Source organism: Salvelinus namaycush, chromosome 41 (assembly GCF_016432855.1).
Source record: "Salvelinus namaycush isolate Seneca chromosome 41, SaNama_1.0, whole genome shotgun sequence".
Taxonomy (NCBI): domain Eukaryota; kingdom Metazoa; phylum Chordata; class Actinopteri; order Salmoniformes; family Salmonidae; genus Salvelinus; species Salvelinus namaycush.
This window is the reverse complement of record NC_052347.1, coordinates 22,004,807-22,027,275: the sequence shown is the minus strand read 5'-3', so window position 1 is coordinate 22,027,275 and position 22,469 is coordinate 22,004,807. Positions and strand designations below refer to the sequence as shown.

Below are 22,469 nucleotides of genomic sequence, written 5' to 3'. Positions count from 1 at the left end.
GTCGCAGTTGTAAATAAGAAATTGTTCTTAACTCGCTTACCTGGTTAAATAAAGTTAAAAAAAGAAACTGTAAAGTCTGGAAAAGTACATTTCCAAGCAAGGGCTTTGGGATGGAGATGCAATATGGCAGTCGTACCAACAATCAATCAATCAATCAAATTTATTTATAAAGCCCTTCTTACATCAGCTGATGTCACAAAGTGCTGTACAGAAACCCAGCCTAAAACCCCAAACAAGCAAGCAATGCAGGTGTAGTGTAACGGCTGTTTGAAGAAGAGGACCAAGGTGCAGCGTTGTACGTGTTCATGATTTTTAATAAAGCTGAACACTAGAACAAAAAATAACAAAGCGGAACAAACTAAACAGTTCTGTCTGGTGCAGACACACAAAAACAGAAAATAACTACCCACAAAACCCATGTGGGCAAGAGCTACCTAAGTATGGGTCTCAATCAGAGACAACGATAGACAGCTGCCTCTGATTGAGAACCACACACGGCCAAACAACAAAGAAATACAAAACATAGAACACAAAACATAGAATGCCCACCCCAAACTCACGCCCTGACCAAACCAAAATAGAGACATAAAAAGGATCTCTAAGGTCAGGGCGTGACATGTAGAAACACGGTGGCTAGGAAAAACTCCCTAGAAAGGAAGAAACCTAGAGAGGAACCAGGCTATGATGGGTGGCCAGTCCTCTTCTGGATGTGCCGGGTGGAGATTATAACAGAACATGGCCAAGATGTTCAAATGTTCATAGATGACCAGCAGGGTCAAATAATAATAATCACCGTGGTGTCGAGGGTGCAACAGGTCAGCACCTCAGGAGTAAATGTCAGTTGGCTTTTCATAGCCGATCATTCAGAGTATCTCTACCGCTCCTGCTGTCTCTAGAGTTGAAAACAGCAGGTCTGGGACAGGTAGCACGTTCCGGTGAACAGGTCAGGGTTCCATAGCCGCAGGCAGAACAGTTGAAACATATCTCATCAGCCACCTGGTGGAAGGGACTTTGTGGATCTGAGGCTCTTTTCCCTGTTGCCTTCATCATCCTCCAAATCCCACCAACATCATGCCGCCTCAGAGCGCACTGGTCCTTGTTTGGGAACACACACCAAAGCACTCAACAGGTTGACCAATACAAGGGTTGAAAAACTGGTAGCCATCCGGGCAAAAGTTTTTTGAGCCTGACAACGAGCCATCCTCAAACAGGTTGGAAAGTGACAGTGAAGATGAGGCCTCAGAGTCTGATGTTCAAGAGGTGGACATTGAGGAGGGTCCAGGGAGAAGACATGAAGCCTGAGAGGAAGACAACCAAAGCTTTAGTTTCTAGACTATCATTTTACAGATGTATGTTGAAAATGTTTTTGGGAGATGCGATGGATCATTGGGGATCATTCAATATCCCCTTTCTTTTGTTGTTCAGTGAAATCATCCCATGTCAAGAGTCAAGAGTCAACTCATTTATTAAAGTTCAATTCGTAACTACATTGTTTTTTAATTTCTATTGTAAGGATTTAATCATTTGCAAATATGTCTACTTATGATAAGTTAAAAGCTTCATGTTTCTGTCTCCATATGATATGGTAAATATATCCAATGTAAAAAAACATCTACATTTAAATGGTATTAATATTAATTTGCATATATTTACGTTAATTCCCATATATTCCTGTTAATTCCCACGGAAAGGTTTCCACCTCAAATATTCCCCAAAATGTGCAACCCTAACAGTGAGTTTAATGACTATGAGGTTAAAGTACAGACTGTAAGTTTAATATGAGGGTATTTTCATCATTTTTTGTTTAGAAATTACAACACTTTTTTTTTTTACATAGTCCCCAATTTTAGGGGATCAAAAGTATTGGGACAAATTCACTTATATGTGTATTAAAGTAGTCAAAAGTTAAAGTATTTGATCCCATATTCATAGCACGCAATGATTAAATCAAGCTTGTGACTCTACAAACTTGTTGGATACATTTGCTGTTTGTTTTGGTTGTTTCTGATTATTTTGTGCCCAATAGAAATGAATAATAAATAACTCATTTTGGAGTCACTTTTATTGTAAATAAGAATAGAATATGTTTCTAAACACTCCTACATTAATGTGGATGCTACCATGGTTACAGATAGCCCTGAATGAATCGTGAATAATTATGAGTGAGAAAGTTACAGACACACAAATATCCTACCCCAAGTAATTAGCATTTTTGGGGGGGGAGGTATGATATTTATGCCACTGTAACTTATATATGGGACCAAATACTACACTTTTGACTGATGTTATACACAAGTGAATATTTCCCAATGCTTTTGGTCCCCTAAAATGGGGGGGACTATTTACAAAAGTGTTGTAATTTCTTAACGATTCACCCGATATGGATGAAAATACCCTCAAATGAAAGCTGACAGTCTGCTCTTCAACATCATAGTCATTCCATCATTCGAATCCAAAGTGCTGGAGTACAGAGCCAAAACAACAAAATAATTGTCACTGTTCCAATACGTTTGGGCTACCGTTATATCAATTAACTCAATCTAACAAAATAGTTGAAACCCCAAGCTCTAAGAGCAAAGAGTCTGACATTAAACTACTAACAGGAACTGTCAGAAAGAAAGATGTTCATAATAACGATAAAAGCCATGTCCCTGGCCGTGGAGCTGACATATTTATTCAGTCCTCTCTCTCCTCCACAATTGTCCAAGCCATAATTTACACTAATGCCCTGACACCACCAGCACTGGACACTCATTTGGAGCTTCAGCCTCCTGTCACCTGGAAAATAATGTCCTGCTACACTACCTCCTTCTAAGCCCTCTGCTTTCTCTCTCCTCTCCTCCATCTCTGCCCTGCTCTTTAAATCCAGCTCTTTTCTCTCTCTCCTCTCCAGCTGAGCTCATTTTTCAGGGTTACAAATGGGGGTGTTCTCTCTCTGTCTCTCCGCTCCACTGGCAGAGTGACTGAGCTGTACTCCTACTGTACTGTCTACCGCTGGTCTCCTCTAGACTCCAACACCAATTCCACTCAGTCCGTCTCAGCCATCTCTAAGACTACACCACTACACTACACATAGCTACAGCTACTCTCTGCCCCTCTGACAGCCTGTAATCACCAGAGGGTGTTAAACATGGGGGCAGAGGAGCTAATGCTGCTACATACACTATATATACAAAAGTATGTGGACCCCCCTTCAAATTACTGGATTTGGCTATTTCAGCCAGACCCGTTGCTGAAAATAGAGCACACAGCCATGCAATCTCCATATACAAACATTGACAGAAGAATGGCCTTACTGAAGAGCTCAGTGACTTTCAATGTGGCATCCTATTCCGATGCCACCTTTTCAACAAGTCAGAGCTGCCCCGTAAGTGCTGTTATTGTGAAGTGGCAACGTCTAGGAGCAATAACAGCTCAGCTGCGAAGTGGTAGGCCACACAAGCTCACAGATCGTAACTAGTGAGTTTTTAAGCGCGATGCGCTTAAAAATCGTCTGTTCTCAGTTGCAACACTCACTACCAAGTTCCAAACTGCCTCTGGAAGCAACATCAGCACAATAACTGTTTGTCGGGAGCTTCATGAAATGGGTTTCCACGGCCAAGCAGCCGCACACAAGCCTAAGATCACCATGCGCAATGCCAAGCGTCGGCTGGAGTGGTGTAAAGCTCAACGCCATTGGACTCTGGAGCAGAAGAAATGCGTTCTCTGGAGTGATGAATCACGCTTCACCATCTGGCAGTCCGACGGACGAAGCTGGGTTTAGCGGATGCCAGGAGAACGCAACCTGCCCCAATGCACAGTGCCAACTGTAAAGGAGGAATAATGGTCTGGGGCTGTTTTCCATGGTTCGGGCTAGGCCCCTTAGTTCCAGTGAAGGGAAATGTTAACGCTATAGCTTACAATGACATTCTAGATGATTCTGTGCTTCCAACTTTGTGGCAACAGTTTGGGGAAGGCCCTTTCCTGTTTCAGCATGACAATGCCCATGTGCACAAAGCGAGGTCCATACAGAAATGGTTTGTTGAGATCAGTGTGGAAGAACTTGACTGGCCTGCACAGAGCCCTGACCTCAACTCCATCAAACACCTATGGGATGAATTGAAACGCCAACTGCGAGCCAGGCCTAATTGCCCAACATCAGTGCCCGACCTCACTAATGCTCTTGTGGCTGAACGGAAGCAAGTCCCCGCAGCAATGTTCCAACATCTAGTGGAAAGTGTTCCCAGAAGAGTGGAGGCTGTTATAGCAAAAAAGGGGGGACCAACTCCATATTAATGCCCATGATTTTGGAATGAGATGTTCGACGAGCACGTGTCCACATACTTACGGCCATGTAGTGTATATTTAAGAGTTGAGTGGAATTGTGACGTACAGAAGAATAGGAGAAAGAGTGGGTGAGGCGTTATAGAATAATTGAAAAGGGAACATCACCGTTGTTAAAGATGGCCAGTTTCAGTTCCTTCATAGTGTGTGGCCTATTTTGCACATATATACACTAGGCTGTGTGTAGGTGAAGCTGATGGTGCATGGTGTGGATTAGTACCATTTACTAGCATTGATTTCACTGATTTGATGTACATGTAGGTGTCAGCAGGTACTAGCATTGATATCACTGATTTGATGTACATGTAGGTGTCAGCAGGTACTAGCATTGATATCACTGATTTGATGTACATGTGGGTGTCAGCAGGTACTAGCATTGATGCTAAGGGCTGTAGGATCATTCAGTGGTTGGTGAAACACCTCAAAGGATCCGGTCTCTTAGCACACTCAGATCGCCTCTCTGTCTCTCCCTCTCTGCTGCCTGCTTCTCTGCTCTGCTTGTCCTCATTATGGAAACGCTGTTCCACTTGGCATCACATTTAACCCCTCACTTTCCACTGAGACAAGCAAAGTGGGTCACAGGATCTGAAGCGCTAAACATGCCAATGGGAAGTACATGCTGCTGCACTTAGAGAAGAGGCTAGAAACAAGACTGAAAACTGAGTGATGGAGAAGATGGGAAACAGACAGGAGGAGGCTTAGTGACAAGACATAAATGACAGTCATATACTGTATGGATAGAGAGAAAGACATTACAGACTGGAGAGGGACACACATCCAGTCAAGAAAGGAATATGAAAGCTTGTGTAAATATGTTGAGTAAATAAGGAAGTAGTTGCCTGAAGGAAGCTTTCAATCAAACCTACAATCAAACCAGCATATTGTTTTTCCACCCCTAAACGTATGCACTGTTAGAAGTTTGGTATTTTCATAAACTACAGTATAACAAAATGTCTGAATGAACAAATAAGTCAATATAGAGTTTACAGCATTTTCTGTGGACTACAATGATGGTTGCAACCAAACAAATTCAGTCAAATAATATAATTACTGTATTTAATTAAGCAAAATGATTAACTAGCTAGGCACTGTAAGCTAACATTACAAGTTCAACATAGCATGCTTCAGACGATCCACAAATCTATAAATGAATCATGGTTCATAATACAGTTTCATGCCACACGACACAAAGGGGGTTTGTTGAACCAATAAATACATGTCATACCACGAATAAATTGTGAAGACACATCCAAAGCTTAATTTTTAAAAAAGAATGCATTTTTCTTTAATGATTTACATTTTACAATTCTACAGCAGACCATTAGAATGTTTACCTCTTCAGAAGGCTGATTATATATCACCACCTGAATCAACTCTAAATCTTGGTCCAGGGGAAACGTTGGGGAACCATAAATGAAATGTTAGATTTAAAAAAAAGTAAATAAACAATATGTTCTATCATGTAATATAAACAAACCTTTCATATCTGGAACAATCAATATTATATGTAAAATATTAAATTACAATAAAGCACCATTTTCAATAATAATAATAATAATAATAATACAGACAGACATGACTGCTTCATGGTTTTACATAAGATGATGTAGTCCTATTGAGTACCTCTGTTGGATTGCTACTGGAACGATGTCTAGATGACGAAAGTGGAATGCTCAAATGACATTACAAATGTGTAAGAGCAACATCCATTTCAAAAATGTGAATCTCATTCATGGATGTAAAAATAATACATGCAACCACGTGGCTGACTACACATTTCTCAGATAACATTTCATTGCGATCACCATCTACACAACTAGCCTAACCAGTGTGATCCAATTAAGTAATGAGCGAGACAAGACTAAAAGCAAGATTATCAAGTAACAAGTCACTGTCCTTGTTCTAATTCACAACAGATTGCTTTGAAGTTGCTTCATAAATAATGCCATAAGCACCAAGTATTCTCAGTGTGGATACAGAGGGGAAAGAAGGGAGGGAACACAAAATGTACCCACTTAGTCCAAGTTGCCCCACTAATACAGTATCATCTACCCCTTGACCTACACAAGACCAAAGAAAAAAACTCATTCTGCAGAAAACATTGCAGTCAGTCTCCCACCCACCCGGTCTCCCTCCCTCGTATACTGTGGGTGCTCTGGACAGCGGCTGCAGAGCTGCAGTTCATGTCATGCACGCCACCCCTCAGTGGAGTTGTCCTGGAATTTACAGGCCTGGAAGTCATTCTACAGTACACACACTGTTGATGCACAGTGCATTTCTTAATGCACCATTGACTGCTAATCTTCACTCAAATTGGCAAGGCAGTGCACAAATATACCATGTACAGAAAAGCATGGTACCTAAAATCACTCCTCACTCCCACACACACTTGCAAGTCTATGTACTTAGTGAAACAGAGAGCAGATCCAATAAAACTGTACATTTTAGAGCTCGTAGACAGAACTTAAACCGACTGGAATCAAAGCCCTACTGCCCAAAATCACAGAAACACACTTGTTTTAAAACTTAAAAACACATTTTTATGTCAAAGTAATCATGTTGTAGAATGTGCAAACGGTTTGTGTAGGCCTATCTTCCTGACGTGTCAACTTCAGAGAACAACCCATTCAACTATGTTACAGTACAATAAGAAGGCCTCCACATACTACTAACTAGAGGGTTCAATGTGCCCACCTTGAGGCTAACCTCTGCTATGACAGACATCATGCCAGAAAAGCATTGTGGAGACTGACTGATCTATTCACTACATATTTTCCTCTTGCAAATCACTGAACTTACACAGAAGATGGTTGTATTCACAAAATAAATAGAAGTAAAACTGTTAAGCATAAGCATTACTCGATCCCCACAGATGTCAATAAAACCTTCTCTGAGACATTCATATCATAACAGTATCCAAGAGAGGGATTAGAACAAACACCAGTAACCATTAAACAAACATAATGATAGGTAGACTGTGTAAATTGCTGTTTAAAAAAACATCAGGGCAGAGATATGCTCCTCATGAACAATTCTGTACAATAATGTTGATATATTACAAGCTGCATCAAAGTCAGATGAGAAGAACAGGTATAAATCAGTCTGTATACTGGAGGTCCAGATCCACTAGCCCATCAGTAACCACTAGCCTCAGTCTTTTGGGCTTACGGTCTGAGACCGGGGTACTCAAGGAGTGGGAGGATGTGGGAGCATGGTGGGATGTTGGTGGGTGATCTATGGGCTGGCACTGCTGTTGTGTGTCCCTCTTGCAGTGGTCATCCTGGCCTTTAAGCCCTGAAAAGCCCCCCACAGAGAAAGATGGTGAGTGTGAGAGTTGGGGTCCACATGGCTCCAAAACCAGCCTCCCCTGGGTGCCCGAAGGCTCCATGAGGCAGCGGTACGTATAGTTGGTGGGCGGTGACCCTGGGTAATCTCCCAGGCCCATGGTGACTGAGTGGTCACCAGTAAAGTTGACCACGTAAGGTGGACCTTGGTGACCATAAGAGTAGGAGAAGGAGGAGGAGGGGGGCTGCTGTTTGTTTGCTGGTGTCTGTGATCCAGAGGGAGAGCTGTGTGCTACTTGGGGGCTATTGTGCTGAGACATAGAGGGAGAGAGCGAGGTGGAAAAGGTCAAGTCTGAGGAATCGTAACACAGTTTGTCAGGTGACGCCGATGTGGCATAGGAAGAGTGAGGGTTCTGGGAGTGCACAGCAGCACAAGGCTTGTCCTGATTCAAACGTTTGCCATGAGGAGACCCATAACTCTGAGGTGCTTGGCTGGGGAAAAAGAAAGGCCTTGGGAGAGTGGAGAAGTTTTTGCTGCCAAAGCTGGTTTCAGTGTATTGAGGTTTGTCAGAGGGCGGCTTCTCCAAAGCTGTCGTTGTACTTTTACTGGACGTCTGGAAATAATCTGGATGGACTTTGTCATTGGGAAGATTTGACTTGATGGGGTAGTTTGATGCATTGAGACGAACTGGATCTTTTCCTGAAATGATGCTATAACTGGGCATGCTACCTTTATGGCCGCCAGTGCTAAAACCTGAACATTTGTTACTCTGGTGGACCTTGTCAGTGTCACTGTACCTAGATTTGGCAATATGAGGTTTGGCCGCAATTTTAGGGTTGCCAGCGACAATATTAACTTTAGAAGGGGCACTATTCAAATTCTGACTTGGTTTCCCTCCTTGAAACTTAAGCACACTCTGGATCACACTGGAGCTTTTGTCATAGGTGTTGCGAAAAGCATCTCCTACATTAGGATTTAATTGACAGCCAAACTTGTTAGAAACCACTTGAGGTGAATGGACAGACTTGACTGAGTAATTCTGGGGCCCGGTTTTGAAGGAACTTGGCACTGGCTGAGAGGTGGAAAAATATTGAGATTTGTTGGAAGAGCTCATCAGGTGGAAGGGACCCGGAGTTTTGACTTGAGGCTGGACCTTAGAAAAATTGGAATGAGCAGAACTAGCCTTAGTACCATTGGTGCTCTGATTGAGAACATTGACTGGGGTATTATGGGAATGGGAACCGATGGATGGAGTATTTGTGTTAAACATGAATGATTCTTTCTGAGAGTAGTGGGTTTTGGCTGCTGAAGATAAGGCCTGTGTCTTAGAATCTTCTTTTGACAATTTCATCCCAGGATTTTTCATCAAAAAACGATCCATGAAAGTCCCCTCAGCGCTGCTCAGGGGTGTAAAACAAAAATTTGCATTGAGCTGTCCTCTGTCTTTGGAAGTATCCTTAACTCCACAATCCAAAGGGAGAGACTCATTTTTGGAGCACACAAGACCATTAAGAAATTGCTGATCCTCTGCATTGAAGATACTTCCTGGGCTTGGAGGGCCAAGGTATGGGGTTTCTGGGTTCCAAGCATCCGAGGGGCTATGAGAGAGGGGACTACTAAAGGGCCCGCTGGGTGGATCCATTGGACAGAGGTCTATTGGAGAGGTTTGGAGGATGTTCTGTGGATGATAGAACCCTTCAAGATTGAGACACTGGAAGTCGAGGAGATCTTCACAGCAATTAGCAAAGCTGGATTCTGTGGAAAGCATCCTTTCTGGAAAACTGAACGGTGGAGACTGAGACTGGGATGGAATCTTTGAGGTGGAAGCAGTGTAATCAGAAGGTATGTTTTTTTCTAAGGATTGTGACTGACATAACCCTTCTGAGAGTCTAGAAAGACTGTTGTCTATCTGTAGCAGGTTATGACTAAGACAAGAAGTTCCCATCTCTCCAGTTGCAACCTTACGAGCAGTCTCTGTTTTCTGCCTTTCTTTCCGTCCCCTTCCCCTTCCTCCCCTATTAGTGATTTTTGGCATGGCCCTGTCATTCATTGTTTCAGGAGCATAGGCCATCACATCAGAACCCACAGGTTGGGGTGAGTTAAGGGTCAAGGGTGAGAGAGATAAAGTGAGGGGGGGAGGTTCTTTTTTCAGAAGAACAGCAGAGGAATCTTTTAAAGTGTTGCACTTGATTGCACTGTTGAGTTTCTGGCAGGTGGGAGGTTGAGAAGGGCACTCTTCTTTTAGCTTAACGCATGTCATTTCCTTCTTCTCTTTTTCAGACTCTGCTTCAATCTGCTCCAACTCCTGGCTGTCCACCTCCCATACACCCTGTATTTTTCTCCGCAGTTTGATCCGTGGCAAGGGTTGGTCCTCATCCTTTACTTTGTGTTCATGCAGTGCCCCACTGTCAACCAAACTACTCTCTACTCCAATACAAGTATCCTTCACTTCTTCTCTGTCTTCAGCCAAGGATGGAATATCTTTCTCTTTTCCACAGATTCTAACAGGACTTGGTGTGACTTGATAGTCACATTGCAGTCCCCCCACTCCGACAGACATACCCTCACTAGAAATTGTAAGGCCCTTTTCTCCTGGCAGTTGCTTTACTCCATAAATAACCTCGTCTAGCACCTCATTTATCTCTACCTCGCTGAGCTCCCCCTGTTCCTTTTTTTTCTCTTTCGAGTCTACAGCTACAACCTCACTCTGCCTGTTCATCAAAATGGGACCTCTATCTTTCAAACTCCCCAATCTGTCTCGTCTAACTTTACGTCTCTTCCAAAATCGTACGTCATGAGTCTCCTTCCCATCTGCCTGGGCACCCTTCTCCATTTCTAAGTTTAAGATTGACACAGAATCTAAAATGGCCCTATAAGGCTCCAATTGTTGTGAATCAATAGACTTTTCTGCTTCAATAATCAAATCCTCTCCTCCTGCAGGTCTGTCCAACTCCCACACTTTGCCCCTCTTTCTCTTAAAACGGATTTTGAAGTTGAGGCTCTGCCCTTTCCCGTTCTCTTCCTTGCATGTTTGCGAGGTGAGTGAATTCAGTAACTCAGTATGTGATTCTGGCTTCTTCTCTCCTTCATTTACATGTTCTTTTTTAGAATCCAGTGAGATTTCACCATGTCCTGCTTTGTGTTTGTCCTCATCAGATTCATTCTCCAGTACCTCTGAGTCTCGGGTCCCTCTTTTATACTTTCCTGCACTCCTCCGTGGCCGGTCTTGTTCCAGTTGATTGACTCTGGGACGCAGCATTCTGGGCGTTGCATTTTGTTTTGCTGTCCTCTTGAAGGTCTGTGTCCGAGATTGGACCCCAAACTCTGAAACGGTAGACTTAGGGTCACTATTAGACCGCAACCCACCTCTACCACAGTCCTCCAACACTTTGATAGCTTTGGTTTCTCTTCCTGAACACAGAGTCAGATTCTGCCTCAGCCCTGTGGAGGGTTTGAGGTCCTTGGAGGATGGCTCTGACACAGGAGAGTTGATGCTCTGCTCAGAGTCAGTCTCCACCGAATTACGGAACATCCGTTTCTTCAGAGGAATGTTGGCCTGGGTGTGTGTCTGAAGATATTCTGAAGAAGGAGGGGGAGACTTGGAAAGCCTATCTTTCGCTGGGATTAAATCATCGTTACTTTGTGGCGAGTGAATATGCAAGTCTTGGCCTGGACCCTCAAGTTTCATCTTACTAGCCCTTCCTTTCCCCCGTTTGGAAATTATCCCACTTTGTGTTGTTGCATGAGGCAAACTATTTGTCTGTGCATCAGATAATATTTGTTCCCTAACCTCTTTCCCTCCATCATTATTTGCCTCTCTGCCATCTTCCATTTGCTTATGGTTGGAGGAAATTAGATCTTTCTTTCCTGTGTTCCCACTTCCTGAGCCCCCAGCCTTCTGATCCCGCTCTTTTCTTAGAATATCAGAAAGTAGAACCCTCACCTGTTTGATAACAACACCCTTCTTGTCCATAGTTATACTACTCCCCTTTTTTACCATTTCAGACACCCTCTCATTCTTACCTCCATCCTTTCTGATAATGCTGTCACAACTTTTGCTATTTTGTCCTCCTGCTTTTCCATTACTCTGTTCTTCTGCATCATTTCGCCCTCTAAGCACCCTCTTATCACAGCCAACAACTTGAGATTGTACACTTTTACTATTTAGTTTTGCCCCTCTGTCAAAGTCTTTTACACTCCCCCTATGCCCCTTCCCAGCCACACTAACCTTTTCCCCCCCAGCAGCAGCTTCTATTTCAATGACCTTCTCACCTGCCCCTTTCTCACCATGTAAAACATCAACCTTCACCACAGCAGTCTGTCCCCTTCCTACATCAACTTTGTTAATCTTAGCCTTGAAATACATTTCCCTCACCCCTTTCTTACCTTCAGCATCTGACAACTCTCTGCCTGCTTCCTCCATGGACTTCTGCTGGGACCTGGACACTCTGGTGTCTGCCTCTCCTCCCTGTGTAGCTGATCTAGCCATCTGTTCTGCTTGCACTGGTACGCTGCTCTCTCTTCTCACAATGCCCTTTCCCTCCAATCCTGGACAGGCCCTTTCTTCTGCTACACTTCCCGGCACAGACACTCTTATCAAGCTAACTGTGACTTGCTTCAGTCCTGACATTATTGGAACATGGTCAAGTGAGGGGGAAGAGAGAGAAATGGTGCTAGGGGTGGTAGTGACAAGGGGAGTACTAATGGGTTTCTGGTGATTCCCAGGCTTCTTGGCTTTGTCCAAAGCACTTTGGCAAACTTCAACCCTTTTACCAGAGGGTTTGCTCGCCACAAGTGTCCCATCAGTCCCGGATTCTCCAATGGTTTTGATTTCCACTTTCAGATCCACTGGTTTCTGATCTGCATCCTGAGCCTTGCTGCCTTTGGGCCCGCCTCCACCAGTGTATGTTCTGTTGCTGATGTATGCCACATCATTGTTGTTGCCGCTGGTGTTATTTTCGATGGTTATGCAATTGGTTCCATGAATATCTTTGATAACATTGTGCGTGGCATCTTTTCCACTACAGCTATCCATGTGTTTCTGAGGACTTGCGCTGTTGCTTTTTCTGCAAATAGGTTTGGTGAGTTCAATGCGCTTGCTAATGATTTTGTTGTTCTTCTTGGCTCTGGAAACAGACGGGCGTGTGTGACAGTTTCTGATCATGCTCCTTGTTCTGGAAGAGATCCTTGCCTGGACAGATACTTTTTCCACCACTCGAAGGGGCTTGCCACCCAGTATCTGTCCACAAACTGCTGGTCCAGCATTCTGTTGAGAAGACAAGGAAGGGTGAAGAGTGAAAGGCTTCAGGTTTAACTCACAAGTATTGCTGCTCTTCTCTTTTTTGTCACTCTCTTTGGTTGTACAGCAGAGAGCAGATTGTTCCTTCCTCCACTTGTCTTTTGTCTCCACATGTTCAAGCTGGTGCAGCAAGGCCCTCTCTTTGCTGGTGGGGTCCTTGCAGCTCAACAAGAAGTTGAACGTGTGGCGCCGTACTCGGACCCTAAGGTTCCTCAACACCACCTCTGATAGGGATGGCATAATCAGTCGTTGCTGCTTCATTCCCGATATCCTCCTTTGCCCCTCCTGTTTCAACCTTTTGGTCTTCCTGCTCATCATCAGAGCATTTCTCTTCATCTGCTGGGTAAATGAATTCCTTGAAGGGATAGCTAAGACAGGAAGACAAAGAACTAAGAAATTCAGGCAAAACCAATAGCATAACAAATAAATGCATACTGGACCTAACATTACATTCTAGTTGCATACTGTCACTAACTGTCTTATCTGCAATACATTTAGCAATAACGACAGTTTATTGCTCAATGATCAATACGTAGTACCACTTGTATCTTCATAGAATGAGAATTTCAGGCATTGTTAAAAGACATGAACATCATTAGCTTAACGTTTGAAACGAGAGACACAAACACAAACTTACCTGAATTTGAAAATGTAAATGTAGGCCGAAATGTAGGAGGACAGGGTGCTTTCCCTCTGTTAAGACGAAGGTCTGTGTCTCTGAGGCGGTACTTCTGGCCAGACAGGTCATTAGAGTCATCACAACCAGGCTGCCTCTCTCTGTGTCGGAAGTGACCCTCTCCTTTTCTAAATAATAAAGAAATAGTATAATGTTACACGTCATTATATAGTACCAGTCAAAAGTTTGGACACATTCAAGGGTTTTTCTTTATTTTTACTATTTTCTACATTGTAGAATAATAGTGAAGACATCAAAACAACACATGTAGTGGGCCAAAAAAGTGTTAAACAAATCAAAATATATTTAATATTTTAGATTCTTCAACTAGCCACTCTTTGCCTTGATGACAGCTTTGCACACTCTTGGCATTCTCTCAACCAGCTTCATGAGGTAGTCACCTGGAATACATTTCAATTAAAAGGTGTGCCTTGTTAAAAGTTAATTTGTGGAATTTCTTCCCTTCTTAAGGCGTTTGAGCCAATCAGTTGTGTTGTGACAAGGTAGGGGTGGTATACAGAAGATAGCCTTATTTGGTAAAAGACCAAATCCATATTATGGCAAGAACAGCTCAAATAAGCAAAGAGAAACAACAGTCCATCATTACTTTAGGACATGAAGGTCAGGCAATGCGGAAGATGTCAAGAACTTTGAATGTTTCTTCAAGTGCAGTCACAAAAACCATCAAGCGCTGTGATGAAACTGGCTCTCATGAGGACCGCCACAGGAATGGAAGACCCAGAGTTACCTCTGCTGCAGAGGATAACTTTATTAGAGTTACCAGCCTCAGAAATTGCAGCCCAAATAAATGCTTCACAGAGTTCAAGTAACAGACATCTCAACATCAACTGCTCAGAGGAGACTGTGTGAATCAGGCCTTCACGGTCAAATTGCTGCAAAGAAACCACTACTAAAAGACACCAATAAGAAGATGGGACTTGCTTGGGCCAAGAAACACAAGCAATGGACATTAGACTAGTCCAAATTTGTCCTTTGGTCTGGAGTCCAAATTTGAGATTTTTGGTTCCAACCACTGTGTCTTTGTGAGACGCGGTGTGGGTGAACGGATGATCTCCGCATGTGTATTTCCCACCGTAAAATCATGGAGGAGGAGGTGTTATGGTGCTTTGCTGGTGACACGGTCTGTGATTTATTTCGAATTCAAAGGCACACTTAACCAGCATGGCTACCACAGCATTCTGCAGTGATACGCCATCCCATTTGGTTTGGGCTTAGTGGGACTATCATTTGTTTTTCAACAGGACAATGACCCAACACACCTCCAGGCTGTGTAAGGGCTATTTTTACCAAGAAGGAGAGTGATGGAGTGCTGCATCAGATGACCTGGCCTCCACAAACCCCCGAACCTCAACCCAATTGAGATTGTGACGGAAAAGCAGCTAACAAGTGCTCAGCATATGTGGGAACTCCTTCAAGACGGTTGGAAAAGCATTCCAGGTGAAGCTGGTTGAGAGAATGCTAAGAGTGTGCAAAGCTGTCATCAAGGCAAAGGGTGGCTACTTTGAAGAATCTAAAATATATTTTTTGATCTGTTTAACACTTTTTTGATTCCAAGTGTGTTATTTCAAGGTTTTGATGTCTTCACTATTATTCTACAATGTAGAAAATAGTAAAAATAAAGAAAAACCCTTGAATGATTAGGTGTGTCCAAACTTTGAATGGTACTGTATGTATGTATGTATGTATGTATGTATGTATGTATGTATGTATGTATAAGTTAAGCTGGTCATTGAGACAATGAGCAGATGTCTCAATCCTCTCACCTCTCACAGGTGCAGCATTCACACATTTCATTGTCTTCTCCAAAAAAGCTGTCACCATAGTAACAGGTGATCTCCTCCCCAGGTGCGATGGGCCTCACCACTTTTACACAGCCTCCATTCTTATCGCCAGGAACAAACTGGAGAGAAGGGGGAGGTGAGGGAAGAAACAAGGTGACATCGCTAGCCCTGGGGATGTAACACTTCAAACAATAAAACCATAATAGTACAAACAAAAGACACAGACGAAGAGGATAATAACAATAATCATGTATAACAACACTTCTATAAAAAAGGGAACAATGCTTAACAGGAACAAACACACAGAGCGATTAAAAATATAGAAGAGTAACATGACTAATAATATATAACATTGTTGATTACCTTACAGTTTGGTCTGCAGTCTTCACCCAGGAAACAGAAACAAACGTATGGTTACAATACAGATATAACAACTTAAAAACACTGGAAATTGTGCTATGCGTCTGTATAATAAAAGCATTGACCATTAGCAAATCCTGTGAAGCTCTGCTGTAGGTGAGCACATTAAATAACAGGATTAGATTAGTGCATTTGATTTGATCACTCTAGATCTAATGTATGACTTGTTAGGATTGCCTAATTAAGAGAAATCCCATAAGCAGATGCTCTGTCTGTGTGTTCTGTGATAGTGTATGCACAGTGGGTTTCTGTTTAAGTGTGTGTACAGTGTGGCAGACAGTAACTGGGGTTGAATCTTGAAAAACTCACCGTGGTTGATGAAAGCCGCAGGCCCAAGCCAGAGTTGTGCACAGCGCTTACGAGTGGAGTACATCACACTAAAGTCATTCACCCCTGCTCTCAGAACAGCACTGTCTGCTGGACTCAGCTCGGCTATACAACCCAACAGAACCTCCATCCGCTCACCAACAAACCTGCAGCATTCAGCGTCACAGTTAAACATGATATATAAATACACAGACAAGATGTATCTAATCTGCAGAGTAAGACATGACTATTGAATGCAACTGTTAAAAGAAGTTGATCCTTACCAGTGCTTGGTAGAGGTTATCTTTGCTCCGTTGGTTTCTGAAGAGTATCGGTCACATGACTCAATCTGGACACCACTATCCAACAGGAAGGCACAGAGGTAGCGATACACCTGAAGAAATAATAGCTGTCAAGACCATGCATATAGCCAAGCATGTTCATGCACACAATCATGAATACCCACAGAGTGAAAATAGCTAATATTAGCTAACTACCCAAACTAATAAGACAGAGGCCAACAAAAGTATATGAACAAATGAAAGAAATTACACTGACTAAAGAAAGGAAGGGGCAATCAAAAACGTACTTCTAGTGCACACTGATATAACAGGGTTAACTGATCCTGCAAACACACACTTACATGCTGTTTCAGTAGTTCCAGACGGTGTGTTCCCAGTCCAGTGAAGTAGTCACAGGCCCAGTCTCCCACTGTGAGAGCCTCAAAGGTGGCCTGCAAGTCATGTGTGCGTTGGAAGCGTAGCAGAGTCTCTTTAAGATAGCCCCAACGACGGACCTCTGGGGGGGGACTGCAGGGCGACAAGAATTAGGTGTGTGCTGTTCTTTGCAATTGTGAATTAACTTCTCCACTTCTCTTTGAAGAACGCTGAAGTTGTGCCTTAACTGCCTGATGAAGACTGATTACTAGACGTATAGAGGAACCATCAAGACCAAGCACAAGAAAAATGGTACAATGCATACATCTATGGCAAAAGTTTGTCATTTCACACACTTTTGTCAAATACAATGTAATGGATAGGAGGTTTAAAGAGATTACCTGACGTTCATTTTATGGGTGCTGAACCCCAGCAAGGGGTCCAGCACCAAGCTGGTGGCCAGATCATCCGTCTCACACAGCTCCATCACACTCATTTTACTGCATCCGTCCATCGCCTCCCACCATCAGCATGCTGAAAGGACAGGGGTCGGGGTCAAGGGACAGGGCGATGCGACTGACAACCACCCACAACTGAGTCAAGTTGTCCTCGTATCCCCATACAAGCTAACGTTAGCCTTTATGTACGGCTTCGATAAGCTAGTTCTAGCTCAAGCATCAATACGGTTATGTTAGAAACTAGCAAACTGACCAGCTCACTAGCTAGCCAGCCTTCTGATTTTGATGTCTAATTTAGCATCATAGTTAGCAGCTAGCTACCGCAGGACATAGCGTTAAGCTGAAAGTCTAGCTAGTTAGCGTCTCAGGCATAAGCAAACATGAGAAATATAACTAGCATCATAGTTAGCAGCTAGCTACCGCAGGACATAGCGTTAAGCTGAAAGTCTAGCTAGTTAGCGTCTCAGGCATAAACAAACATGAGAAATATAACTAGCTATATTGATTTATATAAGTTAGTCTGCAGTTATATTTAGCATAACATTACCTGGGAGTATTTGATAACGAAAGCCGTTAGCTAGATTGTATCCGTAGTGGTTGCAAGCTAGCCGCTAGCTGGCTATGTCAGATGTCGAGTCAGCTAGCTAACGTTACGTAGCCGAAACACAGCACAATTTCTTGGTGTTGCCTCGTTGATTCAACGCTGCAGATGTAATCAAATTAGCTAATCAGCTAGTTTCCACAGCAAATCGACTGACCCGAGGGAAGGAATATTTTTTTTTAAATGTTTGTTATTCTCGTATCAGAAGTTGGGCGAACAACCACTGAGGTATGCGAGTAACACTGCTGCAGTGAAACCGAACTAGGGCCATATCCGTTGTTTTTCATTGGCTAGTGCCAAGGTCAATTTTACGCCAGTTACGAAATCTCTCACAGGCCATTTGTCAATAGGGAGAGGATGTACTTTAGTTCTAGTAATACTGTTGGTTGTACCTGGTCATAGTAGGTTGGGTTTCAGTTGCTTGAATGGACAGTCGTTATTTATACGTTTCAGTTTAACAGAACTCACGTTACACAAATTGATAACCCTCTCAAAAATAACACTGTTACATCGACAGAATCCATGGCTAAGGACCCAGTCTCAGCCATCTACTACATTGGTGTAAGCAGTGGGATCATATCAGTGGTCCTTCATGGTCTTGGGGAAGTGTACCCTTACACACATGCTGGGTGTCTTGCACGGGACACGGAGTGGATAGCGCATCAGTGTAAGCTTGTAACTACCCAGGCTTGAGGTACAAATCGTTGTAGATCGAACCCATTCCAACTCACACCTACTACACTGAAGTTCTGGGCCAGTTTTCCAGACCTTGATTAAGCCTATACTCCTACGTCTGGGTTAAATACAAAGCCAATATTACGATGTTGGCCTTATAAATTAATTTACACAGGCAGTTATATGATATTTCTTCCTACCAATGGGTCAGCTCTGAAATGTGATTATAAGTGAAGAAAATAAAAAATCTGAATTAGGCTGCCTGTCTAAACGCAGCCAGTGTGAGGCAATAGAACACTTAGCAAATGTCTAGGACTAGATTGAAGAAGCCAGAAAACTGGAATGCTGAGGATTGATCAAGGACAGTGGATACCCCCCTCATGTCCTATAAACAATATGAAATCTATGGCACCACTAAATAAGTTAGACATACAAAGTCCCCCTATACCAGCAAGGGCCTGATTCTGGCCCCAGGTGGTACCCACTACAATCAGACCACATGTTTACTTAGCCAGACATTTAACTTTCCAAGGAAATGGTAGTAGACAGTTTCACATGATTGAAGACATCCAAAATTGGAGCTGCAATTTATTACAATGCTTGTGTAGTACAACAGGGATAATGGCATGTGCACGGGTAGAGGACATGGAGTGTCATGCGTCAAGCCCTCACTGACAGCAGCTTGTGTCACACATCTTGCCCTCCTTGCACACACACAACCAGCGGCGCACTTGCTGCATCCAGTTGGGCAGCAGGAACAACCTGGAGGAATGATAGAAGAGATTAGTACTAATTAATGACCATGACTGGTTTTCCAACAAGACCTGCGGCTGCTATATAACAGGCCTGAAGGCATTTTATCTGGGCTAAAAGTTCAGCTGAATGTTAGACATGCCACTGGTGGCAGCATCCGGAGTTTGACAGTGGATATTCAATTTGAAAATTATTATTTGGACATTACACTAAATACTTACAATGTAAGGAAAGATATGCAATTTTGTAATTTCAGGTGAAGGATTCCTTTAAAGCAGGGTTTCCAAACTTGGATCTTGGGCCCATGTTTAGATTTTTGGCCAAGCACTACACAGCTTGGGCAAAATCAAAGCTTGATGAGTTGATTATTTGAATCCGCTGTGTAGTGATTGGGCAAAAATCAAAGCATGCACCCAAGGGGGGCCCCAGGACCGAGTTTGGGAACCCATGCCTTAAAGGGACACTAGGGTAGTCAATTTCGCTCTTAGGTCTCAATGGTGGGTTGCGCTTTGACACTGGGCGGATTTGATTATGCCGAGCAGCGGGGCACAGCCTATGGCCTTTGATGTGAAAAGGCGAAGGCGGTGAGGGAGGAGCCGGTTCGCAAATCGAACAGTCATCTGCACCGCACCGTATTTGCAAACTAGTTGTTTTCATAGGGAAGGCAAATAGAGAAATTACTATTGCACGTGAAGGCAATCCTACTCATTACTCCACGCGCATAATTACGTCACTTTGAGCGGACTTCGCCGTGGGCTTTCTCCCGGCACCTGGCTCACGCCCAGGAGGCAGCCCGGTTCTTAAACGAACGCAATAATCTTGCTCTCGTTGTAACGCACGCCTACCCGGGCCAAATTTTTTGGAATCCTCTCATTGGTTTGGGATGTTCAGTCTGTCGAAGACGTGGCTACCAATTGTTCACAACTAAACTGTAAAGTTTTTTTTTTAAAGCAATCTGCACTTGTTACAGCTATTTTGACATTCACGACATGTACCCATTGATTCTTTAAGAAATTAACTTAAATGTATAATGCGCTTAGTTTTACTGTCGTAGGCCTATTCCATCAGAACACAATATAAAATGTTACTAAATATTGGAGAAAACACTAAAGTTACAACTATATATAATTGAATGGATAGTCAGTCCTTACATCCCATAGCGCAGTCTAAGTGTACATTTCGCCAGCTCCATCCGTTAGCGTCGCTTTGCACTTTATCAAATTTTATAGATCATACACATTTAGCAGAAGTTATTGCGGGTGTAACGATTCTTGTTCCGAGCGCAAACAGATCAACACATGCACTTACTTTTCGTGGCACATCCGCATTTTGTACACTTGCAGATTCCACCGCAACTGCAGCGTCCAGCTATAAACAAAACACGCCAACTACTAAATTAGAGTCACCTGCATTGCAAATCTATATAAAAATCCATTGTACCCGTTCAGGTCAATTCGGAATTTAGAGATCAATTCCATTAGGCAAACTTACTTTTTGAGCAATCACAAGGATCCATTTTCAGTTTGAATTATATCTTAGCCCAAACAATTCAACAAGGCTGACCTGACTCCGTTCCAGTGGCGCTTTGTCTGCTATTGATTTGAGATTTGGTTCAGCTGTTTTATATGATCGGAATTGATAGGGCAATGTGCAAAATAGAAACGTGCATTCATGCTCCGCTTATTTCTCCCTATAATACAATTTACTGTAAATTATTTCCTATAGATGAACTGCATACGTTGTTGTATACACTAGATGGCGCCCATTTAAAATGCAATCTGAAACATACAATATGTAGTATGTATCACAATATGGGTAATTCAACATTAGTGGCCTATAGCGTCAATTTATCTTACATTATACACAAACCATGGCTCATTTAAAGTTCCATTATGGAATATTGGCCGTTTCTTGAGACAAAAATGGTCCACTATTATGGACAGTAATAATGTCCAGAAATGACTTCTTTAGACAGAAGGGGGGCCAACCTCCCCACACCCATGAGCAAAAGTTTATATTGCACATCATGCATACGAACCATACAGCCAACACTCGAGCAAAACTTCCATATTGTATCATCTTTAAGACAAAAACAGACAAAGTACAAATTCACTATTTTTTATTTTCTACCCGGTAACAGACAGGATTTGTGATTGGTTGGAAAACAAATTACATAAAAATAAAACATTTTATTTTTATTTAACGTTTTTGATTCATTTATATTTTAGCTTTTCTAGCCTGGGGCGCGTTCAGCAGGACTTAACGTTTGATACGTTCGGATAGAAATAGGCTATGTAGAACAAACGCCTCTGACATGTAGAATACGAACGCATCAGCTCTATTCATGGCATTTCTATCTGCAACGTCCGGCAACTGAACGTGGCCTTGTATTGCCCCCAGCGACAGTGCATTAAGGAAAAGCGTCCCTGATTGGTTAAAATAAAAACGTTTTACATTATCACAATATCTATATTGCCCTAGTCCTTGAAATAAAAGTTCAAAAGAAATAAGATTGATATCGATAGTTACAGTAGATTCTTGGTGATGTCTTAATAATGATTTTAGCAAATGAATGATCTGACCAACATTACAAGCAGAACGTTTACCCTGCTATGAACAGAGTAGGGTCGGGTGAAATTGGAAGTTGTGAAGTATCATTCAGGACAGCAATACTAAGACCTGCAATGATCGCCAAAACAATTTATCTTCAAGTTGAGGCATTGCTCTACCCTACTGCCTAAAGCATGTAAGCAAAGCTTGTTTCCAAAATGCATATTTAAAAAAAAATTGCAGATGGTCTACATTACAGTCTACATTACAGCTCTGAATCATCGTCTTAAAGCCTTGTCAGAAAACAAGCCATTGACAATTCCGACAACTTGAAACTCCTGCCCTGTTATTTTTTCAGCAAAAAAGTTTTCCAACCCAAAATGTTCTAATATTACAGCTCTTTTAAAAACAAGCGTATTACCTTTCCATGTAACATATTGTATATCAAGCATTCAATATCCTTATAACAGCAAATAACACTTCCTCTGGTCAATAGATCATAACATGTCATTAAAACCAACACTCCTTGGTCTCACAATATTATCAATTTTCTTTATAAACTACAAAGCCAAAAAACCTTGAGCCATGTGCTCTTTAAAAAACATACTGCCAACTATGCACCATGAACGCACTCAGCACTGTTGGGGGCGCATTGAATGTACAGT

The 22,469-nt window shown here is 42.6% G+C and overlaps 1 protein-coding gene across 1 annotated transcript; it reads right to left on the bottom strand.

Moving 5' to 3' along the window:
• Positions 1 to 5,352: 5,352 nt before the first annotated feature.
• LOC120034096 lies at positions 5,353 to 18,070 on the bottom strand. Its single transcript, XM_038980529.1, has 10 exons — positions 17,773 to 18,070; positions 17,169 to 17,301; positions 16,755 to 16,920; positions 16,396 to 16,505; positions 16,115 to 16,278; positions 15,749 to 15,768; positions 15,368 to 15,504; positions 13,545 to 13,711; positions 11,995 to 13,275; positions 5,353 to 7,617 (listed from the first exon to the last, which is right to left on the bottom strand). The coding sequence occupies exons 2-10, from the start codon at positions 17,279 to 17,281 to the stop codon at positions 7,421 to 7,423; spliced, it is 2,355 nt and encodes a 784-aa protein (XP_038836457.1). The 5' UTR covers positions 17,282 to 17,301; positions 17,773 to 18,070; the 3' UTR covers positions 5,353 to 7,420.
• Between the last annotated feature and the right edge of the window lie 4,399 nt (positions 18,071 to 22,469).